Source organism: Ochotona curzoniae, unplaced genomic scaffold, assembly GCF_017591425.1.
Source record: "Ochotona curzoniae isolate NIBS_2020 unplaced genomic scaffold, NIBS_Ocur_1.0 scaffold_4505, whole genome shotgun sequence".
Taxonomy (NCBI): Eukaryota; Metazoa; Chordata; class Mammalia; order Lagomorpha; family Ochotonidae; genus Ochotona; species Ochotona curzoniae.
This window is the reverse complement of record NW_024467118.1, coordinates 22406307-22424823: the sequence shown is the minus strand read 5'-3', so window position 1 is coordinate 22424823 and position 18517 is coordinate 22406307. Positions and strand designations below refer to the sequence as shown.

The window sequence follows — 18517 nt, the reverse complement described above, 5'->3', positions numbered from 1 at the left end:
AAAGAAAGCAGAGGCTGAACAGCAATAGATATGAAACAGGGCATGAGAGAGCTTCTGAGAAGGAGCCCTGAGGATGGAAGACTTGAAACAAAGAGCCCCTGTAAGTTTCAATATTACGTATTAGAGAGACAAAGATAAAGAGTTCTCAACCACTCATCCCTAGTAAGTCCCTTCCAAAACCAAGGCTGGGCCACACCAAAGCCTTCATCCAGGGAATCCATCCGGGTCTTCCCCCTGAGAGTCTGGGACCCAGCCACCTGAGCCATCACTGCTGCCGTCACGGAGGTCTATTAGGAGAAAGCTGGAGACAGGAGTGAGGTGGGAACTGGATTTACACACTCTAATATAGGATGCAGCATCTTAATAGCTAGGCTCGAGGCCTCCCTCCCCTAGCAGGTTTGACAATGAAGACCTAATGAATAAATAGGATTTGTTTCTGAAAAAGGAGTTTAATTTCAGATGAGAGGAAATCAGCAGTTTTCAACAGAATCAGCGGTGTTCGGCTCTGTGATTAGGACGCAACTGGGGATGCCGGCAGCCCATCCTGAAGGGTTTGAGTTCAAGTCATGGCTTCGCTTCTGATTCCAACTTCCTGCCAATGGGCACCCTGGGAAACAGCAGGTGATAACCGAGTTCCCCATGTGGAAAACTGAGAGTGAATTCCAAGCTCTTGATTGCAAGTATTTAGGGAAATAAAGCAGTGGATAAAAGGGGTGTGTGTGTGTGTGTGTGTGTGTGTGTGTGTGTGTGTGTGTCTGCGCACACACTTGAGTATGACTGTCAAATAAAAATATAGATTTTAAAAATGAACAGAATCAAAGGGGAAAAAATGAACAGAATCATAATTTTAAGTCTTTTTTTTTGCCTCTATCAGCCTGTGTTAGTTTCAATAACTGCTAGTAATTAGAGAAATTTCAAGCACCTGGAGGCACAGTGACCGGAGGACTCTAACGTTCTAGCTTCTAGCTCTGTGTCGGCGGTGGCAGTGGTCATGATGAAGGTAGGACTGAGGTCTAGGTTCGGTCAGCTTTCCAAGGGGACTGAATACTCAGCAAACAGGTGTAGAGTTGAGAACCACCTTTACCAAGTCTCGCCCAGAACTGGGGTTTCATCATCTTCAACCTGGACACTTTTTAGCAGCAGCATCCCCACATGACAAAAACCCCAAAAGGCAGGACAGGACCATCACACTAAGTTCTCCATGTTGCTCAGAGAACAAGGATCTGAGCCAAGCAAGCAAGTCAAGAATGAGCTCACCACTGCTCCTCCGCCAAGTTCCTATTGTCTCCTTCCAGTAGGCGCCTTTCTCTGATTTGTAAAAGCTGTCCTGTGGCTTAGGCAGCCCTAGAACGTAATAGTTAAGTCCTATGACCTAAAGTTTAGAAGGCCTGGAGGGAGGGACGCGAGTCCTGGAGTCCACGTGTGGCCATGTGCATGACGTCTGCCGCTCGTGTTGGAGGTTAGACATTAGTGCTCACTGCTGGAGCTCATGCGTTTGCTGAGTGCTGCCTCAGCTGGTGCCTTTGTTCCAAGGCCACACACGTTCCTTCCACAAGGCTAATGCAGGTCGTGGACTCTTTCCTTCTAACAATGATAGATCATCATCATGCTGCCGCTGGACACCATCTGGCAAATTCTGTAAGATGAATGCTCCCCAAAGGCAGAGGCATCAATCTGCAGTAACTGAATTGAGAAATTTAAGCATGTCAAAGGGAGATGGCAACGCTTAGGATCAATTTTTATGGAGCAAATTGATAACAACTATTTCATCTTTTCCAATACAGGATGATATGTCACTTGATTAATTTATTTAGAATGGAGGTGAAGATTAATTCTCCCTGAATGGAGTGATTACCGGGCAGCCTTGCCTTTCTTTGCTACGCGCTTCTGTTTTTTTTTCCCCCAGACTGTCTCCAATGATTAGATCTTGTTTTCCCTTCGCTTCTCTGCCTGTCCCCTTCATCTGCAGACAGGATTGGGTACAGAGTAGTCTAAATGAGACTGGCAGAATTGGTCACCTGCTCGGCAAGAATGTAAGCCCGACAGCGTGAGTGCTGAAGACAGGATGTTATGTGTGAAACACAGCCCAGGCTCTGCACAGTCCATGCACACGCTGCAGGGTGCTGCATTTCCTCTTAGCTCTGTTGTTGTGAATGTGCACCTGTGAGTCTTGGCATGGAGCCAGGGGCTGGCATCCAGCAAATGTTGCCTGTGCTGGACAAAGGGCTGCGTGACGTTATGAGTGACCATGGTCAGAGTGTGCTTGGTCCTATTCGTTCTTCTGAGCCTCAGCTTTCCCATCAGGAATGCGGGAATAATAAAACAACTTCATACAGCTATTACAAATACTAAATCAAATAATGAGCCTAAGATATCCAGCACAGCACATGGCATTTAAAACTCACTGCGTTGGCCCAGTAATTTCACTTCTGACCGCATTAAGGAACTTCAAAAGGCACATGGAAAATAAAACGACCGAATCAATTGATTTTATTGAAAACATAATAAAATCCATGTGTATAAAGTTTTTAAAGCATTCAGAGAAAATGTGTATAGTCGGAAAAACTATGCATGGATTTCAAAGTTTTGCAGAAAAAAATTTTTTTTGTTAAGATTTGTTTATTTGGGGCCCGGTGCGATAGAGTAGCAGTTAAAGACCTTGCCTTAAACGTACCAGGATCCCATATGGGCAATGGTTCTAATGCCGGTGGCTCCACTTCCATCCAGCTCCCTGCCTGTGGCCTGGGAAAGCAGTTAAGGACGGCCCAAGGCCTTGGGGCTCTGCACCTGCGTGGGAGACCTGGAAGAGGCTCCTGGCTTCGGATTGGCTCAGCTCCAGCCATTGCGGCCACTTGCGAAGTGAACCATCAGACAGATCTTCCTCTCTGTCTCTCCTCCTCTCTGTATTACTCTGTAATAAAAATAAATAAATCTTAAAAAAAAAAAAAAGATGTGTTTACTTGGGGCCTGGCACCATAGCCTAGTGGCTAAAGTCCTCGCCTTGCATGCGCTGGGATCCCATATGGGTACCGGTTTGTAGTCCAGCAGCTCTCCCTCCCATCCAGCTCCCTGCTTGTGGCCTGGGTTAATGGTTCATTTTCTTATGTAATTACAGTTGCACATTTCTTGTCCAAAATTCTTGGTACAAGAAGTGTTGTGAACTTTGGACTTTTTTTTTTAAAGATTTATTTTATTTTTTAATTAGAAAGGCGGATATACAGAGAAGAGAGACAGAGAGGAAGATCTTCAGTCCAATGATTCACTCCCCAAGTGAGCACAATGGCCAATGCTATGCCAATTCGAAGCCAGGAGCCTCTTCCGGGTCTCCCACACAGGTGCAGGTTCCCAAAGCTTTGGGCTGTCCTCGACTGTTTTCCTGGGCCACAGGCAGGGAGCTGGAAGAGAAGCGGGGCTGCCGAGATAGAACCGGCGCCCATATGGGATCCCAGGCATGCAAAGCGAGGACCTTAACCACTGCAACACCGCACCGGGCCCTGGACTTTTTTTTTTTTTAATCTTGGAATGATTGCAAAAACAAAGTGAAATATCTTGGGGAGGGTGCCCTGGTGCAAATATGAAACTCATTCATGTTTCATACATGGAGAGAGTTTCACATAACATTTTTAGTGTGCCTGTAACTTATCACATGAGGTCAAGTATGGGATCCCCCACATGGGGCATCCTTTCGGCACTCAGCAGGTGATGGAGTTTGGAGCATTTCAGGTTGCCGACTTCCCAGTTAGGGATGTTCAGCCTGTGTTCTTAAAAGGAATGATCTTTCACATGGGTAAAGCATAGGCAGCTCATGAACCTGCTTCCTTCAAGCGAGAGGAGGAGCTCAATTAAAACGCATGTAGGATCCTGTGCTCACTTTGGCACGCATACAAAAGCCTGCAGGATCCTCTGTGTATCCGCACCTTTGTTACAGTAGCAAGTCAAAGGATGGGCTCACAGACTAAATGTGGCCGTGGATGTGAAACTTTTTAAGTTATAAAAAGCCATGCAAATTGGTTGTTATTTTTAATGTCAATGTATGGGGAGGGGTAGAAAGAATAAGACAAAAAATGGGAGGATGCCAAACTCAACAGTTGGGATAAAAATAGAAGAAGGAAGAAAAACTTGAATAGACAGAATGGTGATTTTATACTGAGTTTCTTTTTTTTTTTTAAGATTTACTTTTTTATTGCAAAGGCAGATATACAGAGAGAAGGAGATATAAGAGAAAGATCTGTCTGCGGGTTCACTCCCCAAGTGGCCACAATGACCCAGAACTGAGATGATGCAAAGCCAGGAGCCAGGAGCTTCCTCCAGGTCTCCCCCACGGTGCAGGGTCCCAAGGCCTTGGGCTGTCCCCTATTGCCTTCCCAGACCACAAGCAGGGAGCTGGATGGGAAGCAGAGCAGCCAGGATACCAGCAGCCCTTTCTCCTGGGGTACTGTCAATCGTTTTCATAGTCATGACTACCAAGTATATACGCCATTCCTCTAGCACGCACCCTGAGTTCTTTTCTGTCCTTCAGCCCATCAGACGGTCCTCAAATGACTCCAATGCCCCCAAAAGTCTGAAGGGGAAGTCATCGACTGCTCCACTCTAAATCTGCACCTTCTTCCAGTCCTCTTCTCAGGTGATCATTAGGACTAGAAACCAACTCATTCGCTCCTCCTCTTCTGCCACTCCCCCTTCGCACTGGCTCTGTGCTCTGTCCCTTCCTTCGATTGCCATTCCTCCAAAGACAGCCCACACCCCATCCTCTCAACATGGGCTCCAAGAACTCGCAGCTGCTGGGGTGCACAGGGAGTCCACCAAGGAAGGGCCCTGGGCATGACTTCGCCTCCCAATCACTTACTAGACCATACGGACTGTGTCCATTCTCACTACCCCCATCCTCTGCCTCCTGGACTCCACCATTTCCTCCAGGATGTAGGCTTTGCTGAGCTGAAGAGCCACTGGGGCTACCACGCAGCCTGGCATATCTGTACATGTTTACTTAATATTGACAGTACAGAACCAAGACTCACCAGCTGACAAAGAAGCTAAATGTGAGCATTCTACTTACGAGAAAAATCATGTGCTAACTTTCAACTGATAGAGATTATTTCATGTAATCATTTAGCGCTGATGGAGTCAAAAGAGGGAGAAGCTTATGTATCTAAACTAGGAAACAGATGATACTGCAGAATCTGCATTGACAGCATTTATTTTCAGTAACATGCACAGGCATTTTTAACCAGTGATCGCATTACATGTCTCAAATAGGAGCGGTTGTGCTTTTCCCAGGAGTTAGCTGCAGAGAATCTGCCTCATCAAATTAGAAACTGGAACCTTAAAATTCTTTGGGTTAGTTCTTCTTTTAAACCTTTCATTTCCACAGGTGTATGCGTAAAAGAAGGAAGGTACAAAATTTCAAAACTCTATAGAGAAGGCATGCTCTTATATGGCTTTTTAAAAAAATTTTATTTATTTATTCATTTACTTGGAGAGACAGAAAAGATCTTCCATCCACTCGTTCACTCCCCAAGTGACCACAATGGCTGGAGCTGAGCCAATCTGAAGCCAGGAGCCAGTAGCTACTTCCACATCTCTCACATGGGTGCAGGGTCCTAAGGTCTTGGGCCATCCTTGACTGCTTTCCAGGTCACAGGCAGGGAGCTGGATGGAAGTGGAGTGGCAGCAACACAAACTAGTGCCCATTTGGGATCCAGCACTTGAAGGGGGAGTGCCAGCCCCTCTTGTACAGCTTTCTCTCTGTTGTTCATGAAGTAGAAAACTGTAATAAGTAGAACACTGGGCTGGTGCCGTGGCACGGCAAATTAAGTTGCTGCCTACACTGCCAGCATCCCATATGATAACACTTTGAGTCCAGGTTGCTCCACTTCCGAAGTGGTTCTCCTTTACTCTGCCTCGGAAGCAGTGGAAGAATGTTCAAGTCCTTGGGCCCCTGCTTCCAGGTGGGAGACCCAGAAGAAGTTTAGGGCTCCCAACTTCCTCCTGGCCCAGCCATGGCCACTGTAGCCATTTGGGGAGTGAACTAACAGATGTCTCTCTCACTCTTGATTTCTGGGTGCATCTGTGAAACTGTATCCAGAGATAAGCATTTGACTGGGTAAAACAGTTATCCCTAGTGTTAATGGCCATGGTCTGATACCTTGAGGATTGCATGCAAGATCATGGTGAGGAATTTCCTTTCCACCTGTCTCCTTGAACCAGGACATTAATCTTCATGCAGCTTTGGTGCTTCCAGCTCTCAGGCCTTCGGACCCAGACTGCAACTCTGCCATCAGCTCTCAGACCTCCTGTTCCTAGTCCCGCCCTCTGGAGCACTGCTTCATTTGCCATCTTCTTTTAGAACATGGCAGCCTCTCAAACATTGTAAGTGCTTATCGCACAAGCCTCCCTGCATCCCACACACAAACGCACATCTCCGCCATCACTGCTGACAGAGGTTTGCTGACTCCTGGCAAGACCGCCTTCAGAACTGACATTTGGCACACAAAAACACTGCCATTTTTTTCTAAAGGGTACAACTGTACCTAATTTTTGTCCCCTAACACTCAGCAAGGAATGTGTCACATTTGTAGTGTCTCAATAGATTCAAGTAAAATCTGAAAATTTTCAAGAACCTACATTATCTGACCATAAGAAATGATGCCTTCCAATGCATGACCTGAGCCAGAGCCAGAGCCACTGAGAAGGGGTTCCTGCAGGCTCTGCTGCTGTGAGGCCATTTGAGGGGTGCTTGATGACTCACAGTGAACGGCAAGTCAGTGACCATATCCACTGGACCTCTTCTCTTGTGCGTCCTGCATCAGCTCCTCCCTCCCCATCACCCCTGAGTCTCACCTTCAATCCTGCCTCTTCTGAGACCACCCAGCAACGGGCTAGACCCTACTTGGCCATGTCTGGTTGCTGGCTGTGGATCACAGGCGACAAAAAGCATCCAGATGGAGGAAAGAAATTAAGAAGACAGAAAAAGGACAAAGAGAGGCTTCTATGTTTGTGTACACCCCAGAACAGTAGCCTGCTAGACTCTCGTCCACACAACACAGGTCTAGACTTACAAACAGCTTGCTCTGTCAAACATGATCTTTACAAAAGAGCAAAATTCTACTGGTAGCAACTCAGAGGCTGCTAACCTGTGGTCACTTTGTGATGAATGCTCAGGACTTTTCCGGAAACACTTTCCAGGTAGATGGGTGAGTCAAGGGTTGGCCAGCAGAGAGACAATGTAAGCCACAATACAAACTTAAGTTTTCCAGTAGGCACTTAAGAAGGGAACAGTGTGGTAACCTAGTAACTCAAGCCTTCACCTTACATGCACCAGGATCCCACATGGGTGCTGGTTTGTGCCAAGCAGCTTCGTTTCCTACCCAGCTCCCTGCTTGTGGCCTGGGAAAGCAATCAAGGACCCTGCACCCATGTGGGAGTTCCAGAATAAGCTCCTGGCTTCGGAGCAGCTCAGCAATGGCCATTGTGAACACTTGGGGAGTGAATCAGAGGACAGAAGATCTTCCTCTCTGTCTCTCCTCCTCTCTGTAAATTTGACTTTGCAATATAAATAAATAAATAAACAAATATTTTTTAAAAGAAGATAATAGGAAATAAGTGAAACTAACACATTACTTAATTTTAACCCAATATATCCATAATATTGCAATTTTTACATATAATCGTAATGATTAGAATATTTCACATTCTGTGTTTTAAGCCAAGTCTTTAATATCTGCTGTGTTTCAACACTTTTAGCACATCTCAAGTCAAACAACCATATTTCAAGTGCTCAATAGCCTCATGAGCTACTGACTACACTGATGGTCCAGGTTATAAATAAATCCATTTATGATATAAACCAACCTAACATTCAAAATTCTTGTAAAGTCTATTCTTAGGAGTGGATTTATTTTTTAATCATCAAGTTTAAAACACTTGGTGACAAACGCAAAGCTCTATAATTACTTAAAGACTTAAAAAAATATCATGCCCCTATCGCAAAGTAGATTCTTTTAAAGCCCTCAGGTTCATTTTTCAAAGTCAAAAATAAATTATGCAATCAATCCAGTGTCATGAATCCAAACCTTCCAACACATACTTTGGAGTTCATGCAGTCCCCGTCTTTCTTTTTATAGATGGAAAGAATCTGTGCCAACCCTTGTACCCAGCAACTGACTTGAGTCTAGCATGACAGACGGTCAAGTGCCGATGAACTGACACCAATACACTGTTCTGTGCAACTGGGCCCTGAGTCATTGTTGCAGAAACCTTATATAATAAACCAGAATGGGATTAAAGCTGTCTAGTGGAATCGATAAGATGTCCTCCCAAACATACCTCACTAAACCTTCTCAGAACGATTCCCTCAGTAGCAAGAGAGACTGAGATTCAGCAACAACGATCACCAAATACCACAGGGGGACAGACAGGGTACCTGTGTCCACGGAATGATCACCCTCAGGAAGCTCCCACTCACTGCTGTCATTTTCCTTCTCCACTCTAGCAAGGAAAAGTAATGAGCTGGCAAATCAAACAGCTAAACCAGGCATGCACTGGATGCCAGGCTTTATTGAAAGTCCTAAAATAAATGATACATATTTAAATTTGCAAACTGAAAGTCCCAAACAGATGGTGGATTATCAAAACAAATGAACAAAATGCAACAGACAGAGCCTATGGTATGGCACAGCACATTAAGCCACCACTTGTAAGGCCTGTGTCCAAGTCCTGGCTACTCCACTTTGGACCCAGCTCCCTGCTATCGCACCTTGGAGGGCAGCAGAAGATGACCCAAGTGCCAGGGCCTCTGCTACTTATATGGGAGACCAGGATGGAGTTCCAGGCTCCTGGCTTCAGCTTGGCCCACCCCAGAGTTTGCAGCCATTTGGGGAGTGAACCAGCAGATGGAAGATCTCACTTCTTTCTTTCTCTCATTTCTCCTTCTCTCTGACATCCTGCCTTTCAAGTACATAGAAAACAAACAAAAAGAACCCAATCTTTTCATTTTTCTAGTTTGTAAAGCAGGGTTTGTTTAAGGAGAGAAAAAAGGCTCCTGCCCTAGTGTCAGGAAGAGGGCTCCAAGGGAGGAAAGACCCAAAGAGAGAGATCTAAGAGAGAGATCCTTCTCTTTCACCCCTTAGGTACTGCACCAGATACCTGCTCACTTTTGCCTGTAAATAAGTTAACATCTTTTTGATATTTCTAATTCCAACTGTAGTGAACACTGATAGGTATACCCACACAAGTGAATGCTCTTTGTGAACCACAAGAATGCTCAAGAAAGAAAAGGGGTTCTCCAGCTAAAAAGGGTGGATCGCTGCTCCCGTGCCCTGGACCTTGGCAGCCCTTCCATGCAGAACAGCTTGAAGCTATGCAATAGGGCATTAACAGGAAATGCAATTGCATGATGTGCTTGCAAAATGATGCTCTGTGTTTCTCTTCTCCTTAGACATTCTTAAGCAAATGAATTCAGATGCTAACCAAAGGGTTTCCTCAACAAGGAGTTGTGTGCTTTGGATGCTGGCAGTCAATGCATAGGGCTCTCTGGCAAGCCTCAATGATGCTGACCTCATCCATTCAGAAGAGGCCTTAACCTTGACCATTAGTCCACTGGACAAACATTGCAAATAGTCCAGAGAAATGACTATCGAGACTCGCATGCTTCTACAGCAGATAATCCTGAGCCATGAGAGGACAGTGCTAGCAGGTGCCAAGAGCGTTACCAGACCCCATGCCACTGGAATAACGGCCAGTATGTTTCCAGTTCTGTTTCCAACAACAAAGCACAGCCACTGAGGTGCCTCTTCTGCAAGCGCTCCTTTTAATAAAATGAGCTGGATGTCAGCAATTTACACTCTGAGTGAGGATCATTTGTTTTGTGAAAATTGTATGTAAGCCAAAAGTAACAAGAACAAATTCATATTTCAGCCATGGCAGTTGAAAATAAAAGCCAATTCTCTACTTTGGATACAACTGGCAGCCCCGATTATAGGACTGAGTTAACATTGCTTCCTCACATCAGCTCACTGGGTGATTAGCCAGATCCTGTTCTCAGAAGGCTGTCAGCAGCTTGGGGGAAAAATAAATTACTGAGCAGCTCTTACATGCCAAACCTTTCCCCAAAAAAGACAGTCTTTCCACCGGGCATACCTGGCACACAGGTTGGTCAATCCTCTCTTATTTATTCATTCTGAAATTTGCCCAAATCATAGAAGCCATTAAATCGATTACAGCAGTGTTATCAAATGTCTGGCTCATAAGATTTTTTTGTTCAATGAAGACCAGAAGTTCATCCTTCAGAGATAAAGCCACACATTCTAGTGTACTATTTCTTTCTACTAAAGATTGGAAATGGGTCCAGAGTGACAGTTCAGTGGCTAAATCCTCATCTTGCATGCACCAGGATCTTATATGGGCATTGGTTCATATCCTGACTATTCCGCTTCCCTTCCAGCTCCCTGCTTGTGGCCTGGAAAAGCAGTTGGGGATGGCCCAAAGCCTTGGGACCCTGGATCAATGGAAGAGACCTGGAAGAAGCTCCTGGCTTTATATCAGCTCAGCTCTGGCTGATGGAGCCACCTGGAGAGTGAACCAGCATATGGAAGATCTTTCTATCTCCTCTCTACAAATCTGCCTTTCTAGTAAAAATAAATAAATCTTTAAAATAGAAAAAGACTGAAAATGAAATTAGCATATAATTTGCTTCTAGGAAAAGTTTCTGAATAAAAAAAGTTTATAGTCATAAATGCTTACTGGCTTTCTCGAATTAAAAAAAAATGGGGCCCAGCGCAGTGGCCTAGTGGCTAAAGTCCTCACCTTGAACGCATCGGGATCCCATGTGGGCACCGGATCTAAATCCGGCAGCCCCGCATCCCACCCAACTCCCTGCCTTTCCCTGGCCCGGGAAAGCAGTTGAGGACCGCCCAAAGCCTTGGTGGGAGACCTGGAAGAAGTTCTTGGCTCCTGGATTCAGATCGGCAGCACAGGTCACTGCAGTCACTTGGGGAGTGAATCATCAGATGGGAGATCTTCCTCTCTGTCTCTCCTCCTCTCAGATGACTTTGCAATAAAAATAAGCAAATCTTAAAAAAAAAAAAATAGCTAGCCATAGATGTTCACCGGCCTTCCTGTTTTGCCTCATTTCTTCTAAGCAGCTCTGTGGGATAAACATACACCTGCTATGGATGGGGAAACACCCCAGCTGCCTGAGGCCACCTTTTTTAGAGGTAGTAGAGACAGGCTTGGCGTCCAAGAAGCTGGTCCTGCTGAGTTCCTAAGGACAATAGTACAGCACCCACAGGAGAAGCATGGGGAAGAACTTCAGGCGACTTTTAGTAAGATCGATGGGGGAGCCTGTGGGTGAAAGGGTTTTGTTGACATCCACCTTACGCTTCACTTCCCAAAGCCTTCCTTACATGCCAGGGGTAAGCGAGACTCTACTCCTTGTCTCTCTGTGGCATCCTGTGCTTGAGTGCACGGTCCTGCTCCCTACGGATGCCTCTGTTTTCCGCTCAGCCTCTGCTGACGTCCACTCCCATAGTGTCTGCAGCAACAGTGAGAACCAGAACTAACACACGTGCGCACAAAGGTCGGTCTCCACCTTCTGTCCATTCACCTCGCTCTGCAGATAGCAACACCCACAGAAGCGCACGTCCCTTAGGGCAAATGGCATTGTATCTGAATACAGCCAACACACATCTCCTGTATACTTTATCTCCAGATTTCAATTACTTATAATAAATATCTGATAAAAATCGGCTTCTACAGGAAGCTCTTACACCTGAGCCAGTATTCGTGATACCCTAGAGAAGTGTGGGAAGATCGGCATCATGATTCATAATGAGCACTTGCAAATATGAAAATCTGGAGCTTTACTGCTGTTTGTCACACAGATTGACCAACACCTCTCCATGTCTATGGCACATGGCTTGAGTCAAGAGGCTTGTCTGGCACCCAGTGTAGAGCAGGGATTCCTCAGGCCATGGACACCAGTTTGGTTGTTTGCTATCTGTTAAATCGAACTGCATTTTTTTCCCTAGGCACAGCTGAGTAAGTGGCTAAATGGATTGTATTTTCAAATGGATCCAAACAAATTCTCACAAAATAGACAAAATAAACTTAAGTGAGTTCTTTATAGGCAACAAATAATACTCATTGCAATGCAAGCACGAATCATCAGGAATACTTCCATTGCAGGAACACAGATGTATTTCTCAACCACCTCATAAAACAAAAAGCTAATCAGATCTACCATGAACTTGACATCAGAAAAAGAATGCAAGAGAACCCTTGACAGGATCAAAACTTAAAATTCTGTTCACCGTCCTTATCAATGACCTCTGCCTCAGTGAACATTAGGCCTTGGAAAACTGGCTAAACGTGTTCCCATGCACTTTAGGAAGAGCTGCAGTTTCCTTCATTGGATTGATGACATGTTCGGATGACGGATGTAGAACTTGGCTGCCCACAGGACAAGGTACAAAGGAGTAGCAACAGCACCTGGCCGCTGATGAGAAATGCTACCTTGAGGTTCACTCCAGACCAAAGGAATCAGGACTCACAGTTGAACAGTCTCTCTGGGTGAGCCACACATGCATGTTTCCATATGAGATGCATTGTTTGAGAAAGCACACAACAATACAAATACCAACGCTTCAGTAATACAAATACCAACGCTTCAACTGTGATTCGTAGTTTTAGGCAGATCTCACTCTCAAATGTTTCTACTTTGACTTCTAATTTCTAGTATCTGTTATCACTTGCCATCAAAACAAACTATGTAGATAAACCAGCTACTTAGACCATCTATATATAACGTGACCGTACTTCCTTATTTATTCTTTACACTTAAAATAGATATCCTGATCCCCTCCCTTCATTCTCTAAAAATGTCTAGCTATGTCTTTACCTGGTCCCCATCCATAACTTACTTTTGTTTGATCGTCAGCTTTGAACACATAGCAGATACTCTGCCGATGGGTGGCGTCTTCCTTAATCAGACAGGCAAAGTAACTGGGGTCATGACTGTTGTGAATGAGCTTGTGAACATGCTGAGGCTTGCACTCAAAGATGCTGGAACAGATCAACGGGTCCCACTGTTGACTTTTCCCCGGGTCAGGTTCACATCTCAGTCCAGAGGGAGAGACACAAAGCCGCACCTGCTTGTTAACAGGCTCCTTTTTGGAGCTCTGCCCACTGAGCCTTCGTACCTCGGCTACCACCCAGGGCAGCATGGGCATGGTGGTGAGAGCATGCACGGGCAAAGAGCCCACCAGCTGAAGGCCAAAGTCCACTGAGGCCTCGTTCGGGAAGACATGTCTCCTCGCTGTGAAGGTTATTGGTTCCATCTTGAGAAAGGTCAGGGGATTGAGCAAATCCTTGTGCTGCTTTTCTGCTTTCAGCCAAGCAGTCTATTTTACACACGTCTGATATAGAATCCTGAGGGAGGAAAACAGAGTCATTAGAATTTAATGAAGTGCTAGCCAGAGCTAGTTTCAAAGAGCTGTTATTTCAGAAGAGCATGAAAGTCTGAAGCCCAAATGTAACATGGATATTAGTTCCAATAATTAGCTCTGCCTAGAAAGAGTGTTTTTGACATCATATTACACAGAAAGGCTACAAATGGCCTAACTGGCACACTCCTTCCAGGGTACAAGGACCTCACTGGGAGGCTACTGTTCCACGTGCACCTCAAAGTGCCAGCAAAAGCAGGCACAATAGAAGCCAACACTGCATGGCTCGACAGCCTGAAAGCCTGCTGCATTCCTTAAAAGTTATTTCCAGGAATTTATTTTTGATAATAAAGTTCAGTATGGGTGAACTCCAAAGAATGAAATTGTGTAAGAAACACCAGTCATCCATCACCACAAGCTACTGAGCTGGAATAGTTTTGAAACAACTGACATTATCACTTATGAAACCACTCATCTTTAAAAAAAAAAAAAAAGATTCATTGATTTTATTTGAGCCAGAGTTACAAAGAGAGAAAGAGGTCTTCCATCTGCTGGCTTACTCCCAGTGTGGCCACAAGAGCCAAGACTGAATCAGGCTGAAGCCAGAGCCAGGACCTTCTTCCAGGTCTCCCATGTGGGTAGCATGGGCCCAAGGACTTGGGCTATATTCTGCTGCTTTTCTCAAGCTATCAGTCCAGGGAGCTGGACCTGAAATGGAGCAGCTGGGATCCAAACTGGCACCCATCTGGAATGCTAACATCTCAAGCCACTGCTTCATCTACCATGCCACAAAGCCATCCTTTTTTTTTTTTTTTTTTTTTTTTTTTTTACTTACTGGAAAGGCAGTTTCAGGAAGAGGGAAAGTGAGATCAATTTGCCAGCAGTTGACTCAGTCCCCAAAAGGTCACAACAGCTGGGGCTGGGCCAGGCCGAAGCCAGGAGCCCAGGACTCCATCCAGGTCTCCCATGTGCTTGGCAGAACCCAAAAACTCGGGTCTTCTTCTGTTGCTTTCCCAGGCGCATTAGCAGAGAACTGCATCATAGGAACTTAAAATGACATCCTAATAGCATTCCAGTGTCATGGGAAGCAACTTAACCTGCTGTGTCACAGCAAGAACCCTTGAAACCATTCAACTTTCAAAGGGCTTCTACTAAAATATTCAGAAGGTTCATATTATGTTCTAAATTCCATCCTAAGCATTGTTTAATTTGTGTGCTATGAGACCATCACTCCAACATCTTGTCTTTCTTTGCCAATGGAAGCCAATGCTACTTCTACTAGACTCAGACCCTCCAAGCTGCAATTCTCTGTTTTGATGCATCCTGCTGACCTCCGGTCCCCTCAGATGTTCTCCCTAGTGGACTTTGTGACTCCTGTTTCCCATCTCACCTTTGTGGTTGCTTCTTTTGGGGTTCTTTGAAGGCTTTTCTTCCCTTGCATGGCTCTGGCCCCTGCCTCAGCCCAGCTGCCTCTTTGGGATCAGCTCGCCTCATCTTGTGCTGTCAGTCATCATAAAGTCCTCCTGCTGATGGCCACAGCCGCTGACTGTCCCTGGGTGCCAGGCACTTTGCACGAGTTTTCTCCTTACTGACATCAGACCTGAACAGTAGGGACCAGAGAACTGTATCCTAGAAAGCTTGAGCCACTTGCAACAAGTTTGTCCCGGACTCCCAGCCCATCCCCTTGACTGCCTTTCAGCAATGTGTCTCCCATGAACACCTGATGATTCCTGAGCAGCTTTCTCCATGGAAGCCTGCTCTCACATACCTACTAAAGCCAAACTCTCCTCCCTGCTATGCAGGTCTCCTTGGAACCGTAGGTTGTCCCTGCTTCCAACTTTACATTCTCCCCAACAAAGCTCTCCCCTGTGCACTTTTGATTCTTAAGTAGTAACAATTCCTCACCCTCAATGTGATTTCTTGGGATTCTGTGCCACAGTGCATGCTGCTCCTCTCTTCTGGGAACATGATACCTGTCACAAACTAACTAAACAGGGTCTGACGTTTTGCTCCACTCCAGGCTAACAAATTTAGCCTGCTACAAGTTAAAATGCTTTTGGGAGACATGAGACTCAGGGGTCATGGAGGACAACCAAATACTCAGCAAAAAATACTAGCAGCCAGAGAATAGGCGTGCATGCCATTTCCCTGATCCTCCATCTCCAGGCACTGGGTAACAGCTGTATGACAGTGGGCCGCAGGAAAAGACCCTGCATTTAGGGAGTCTTATTGTTTTATAATGGGGAGTATGCATGCACCTCCATCTTGCAGAGAGGAAGGTGCTGTCTCTGTCTTTCATAGCTATCCGCTGTAAAAACATGATTGAAAAGTTAGCCCAGAACAGAGGTAAACACATTTATCTACACATTTATCTAAAATAATTATATAATAATATAATTTTATAATAATTTGGAGAAGTAGGAGAGACCCACAGGCAATATTCTCCCGACAAGCCCACTCTTATCCCCCCATCTCACCTGAGATTTTAGCTCAAGCAACTACACCTCCTTCCTGCATGGTGAGCTAGAACATTGATCAACATCCTTCTGACTTCATTCCTAATCATCATATTTATTTATTAAAGATTTATTCATTGATTTGAAAGTCAGAATTACAGAGAGAGCGAGACAGAGACAGAGAGACAGAGAGACAGAGAGACAGAGGGCTTTCTTCCATTGTTGGTTTACTTCCCAAATAGTTGCAATGTCAGGGCTGGGCCAGGTTCAGCCAGGAGCCAGAAGGTTCATCCACATCTCCCACACTGATGCAGAGGCCCAAGCACTTGGTCCATCCTTCATTACTTTCCCAGGTGCATCAGCAGGGAGCTGGAGCAGAGCTGGGAGTTGCCACAGTGTCAGCCAGCCATATTTATTTTATGTTTGAATATGTGCCTCTCAATAAGATTGTAAATTATCACATGATGTTTGGAGTCTATTAAATCCATACTTAAATTTTAAAACCTTTTTACTGAAATGGAATGAATTGATGTTTATTTTTTAAGCTTATCTATTTAAAAGGCAGAGTTCACAGAGAGAGGGAAAGACAGAGACCAAGAGATCACTCCATCCACTGGCTCATTCCCCAGATGGTGGCAATGGTTCGGACTGGGCAAGGCCAGAGTCAGCAGCCAGAGCCTCCATTTGGATCTCCCACACGGGTTCAGGGGCTCAAGGACTTAGTCTGTCTTCTGCTTTTCTAGGCACATTAGGAGGGAGCTGAATGGAAAGTGGAGCAGCTGAGACCCAAGTCATTGCCCAGTGGGATGCTGGCATTGCAAGCAGCAGTTTAACCCATTATAACACAAAGCTGGTCCTTACTTTGTGTCTTCATATGTTATACATTGGTATATATGCTACTAGTGAGTTTTATAATACAATTGGAATACAGTTCATAACTACTTTTTATTTTAAATGCTTAAGAGTCTGGAGATAAAGCAATACTCAGCAAAAAATACTAGTAGCCAGAGAATAGGCGTGTATGCCATTTTCCTGATCCTCCATCAAATATACATCATTAAAGTATAGTTATAGTTCCTACCTGCTTTCCTTTAAGCAACAGCTGCTCTTGACAATGAAAACAGCCTTGAAGTTCATAGAATCCCATAAATAATGGGCTCCTTCTCTTTCTCCTTTTCATCTACAGGTGAAAGTGGAATTTAATATCTGCCTTTACTTCCACTCCTGTAACTAAATCTGTTTCATATTCTGCCCGTTGACAGCTGCTAATCCCAAGACATATTTGGAAAAGTATTAGAATGACTACAAAGGGTAGAGCAGAGATCAAGCAATCATTGCAAACAAGGCCACTTGCTATACACGTGGTGGTGGTAAACATAGCAGAATTTCACTTTTATTTTAAGGATATGTATGTGCATAGTACAAGAAATATACAATTTGTTCATTTACTTGGTAAGCATCAGTCATCAATTAGTCATGCCAATTCATTCACAAAACACCTTGTTTAAGAGTTTCACATTTTAACCAGCTGTGACACATTCTTAATTTCTCCGTAAAATCTAGATGAAAGGCAGGTGCTTTTCTTAACCGTTAGGATTGGGGTTCAGACGCCTCCCTCCTATAACCTCGGTTTAATATCTGGCTCTGCCTGCTGGCTCCTGCCTCTAGCTGCCTTCTAACGCACACCCTGGAAGGCAGTAGTGAGCACTCAAGTCATTGTGACCCTGCCACCCCTGTGGGAAACCTGGATTGAGTTGTGGGCTTTGGGCTGTTCCTGGTTGTTATTGGCAACTGGAGAGTGAGCCAGAGAATTAGAGTGCTCTCTGACAGCTCCTCAAATGGTTTTTTTTTTTTTAAAGTATATTATTTGGGCCCAGCACGGTGACGCAGTGGTTAAGGTCCTCGCCTTGCACGCCCGGGATCCCATATGGGCGCCAGTTCTAATCCGGGCAGCCCCGCTTCCCATCCAGCTCCCTGCCTGTAGCCTGGGAAAGCAGTCGAGGACGGCCCAAGGCTTTGGGACCTTGCACCCACGTGGGAGACCCAGAAGCTGTTCCTGGATCCTGGCTTTGGATCGGCATAGCATTGGCCGTTGCGCTCACTTGGGGAGTGAATCATCGGATGGAAGATCTTCCTCTCTGTCTCTGTATATCCGCCTTTCCAATAAAAATAAAATAAAATTTTTTTTTAAAAAAAAGTATATTAAATCTTAATGCTATAAACTACCAAATAGTACTAATCCTTATAGGTGTCTCAAATTTTCATAAACAATTTAGGCCCTGCTTGTATAAAATCCAAGGAAATTTAGGGTAAGTATTTGCATTACTTCTCAATAAAAAGTTCCATCAAACAGGTGAATTATTTAAATAATAGCAACAAGCCATCTTAATCCTCATCATTTGCACTCAGTCTCTAGCTGCCCTTAAGCCTCAGGTTGATCACTGCTTCCAAAGAGGCCTGCTCACACCCTCACTAAGGAATCAAATGTCTTTTATCCCAGGGGTTTCTACTGTTTTCATTAGGAGGGTTTTCCTGCACATGCCCTGTTCCCCTCAAAACATCTCATTCTGCCCTACTGCTGCCTAGTTAGTCCTTAAGAAGAGTAGCTAGAGCCAAGTGCGA

At 45.0% G+C, this 18517-nt stretch overlaps 1 protein-coding gene across 2 annotated transcripts in view; it reads right to left on the bottom strand.

Annotated features, from left to right (window-relative positions):
- Positions 1-18517, bottom strand: part of TBC1D1 (TBC1 domain family member 1) — a 186998-nt gene that overhangs the window by 161328 nt on the left and 7153 nt on the right. For both annotated transcript variants that reach the window (XM_040966043.1, XM_040966044.1), the window contains exon 2: positions 12918-13425. In XM_040966043.1, the coding sequence (XP_040821977.1) occupies positions 12918-13334 (417 nt within the window). In that variant the 5' untranslated portion in view covers positions 13335-13425. The remainder of the gene's footprint in view (positions 1-12917; positions 13426-18517) is intronic.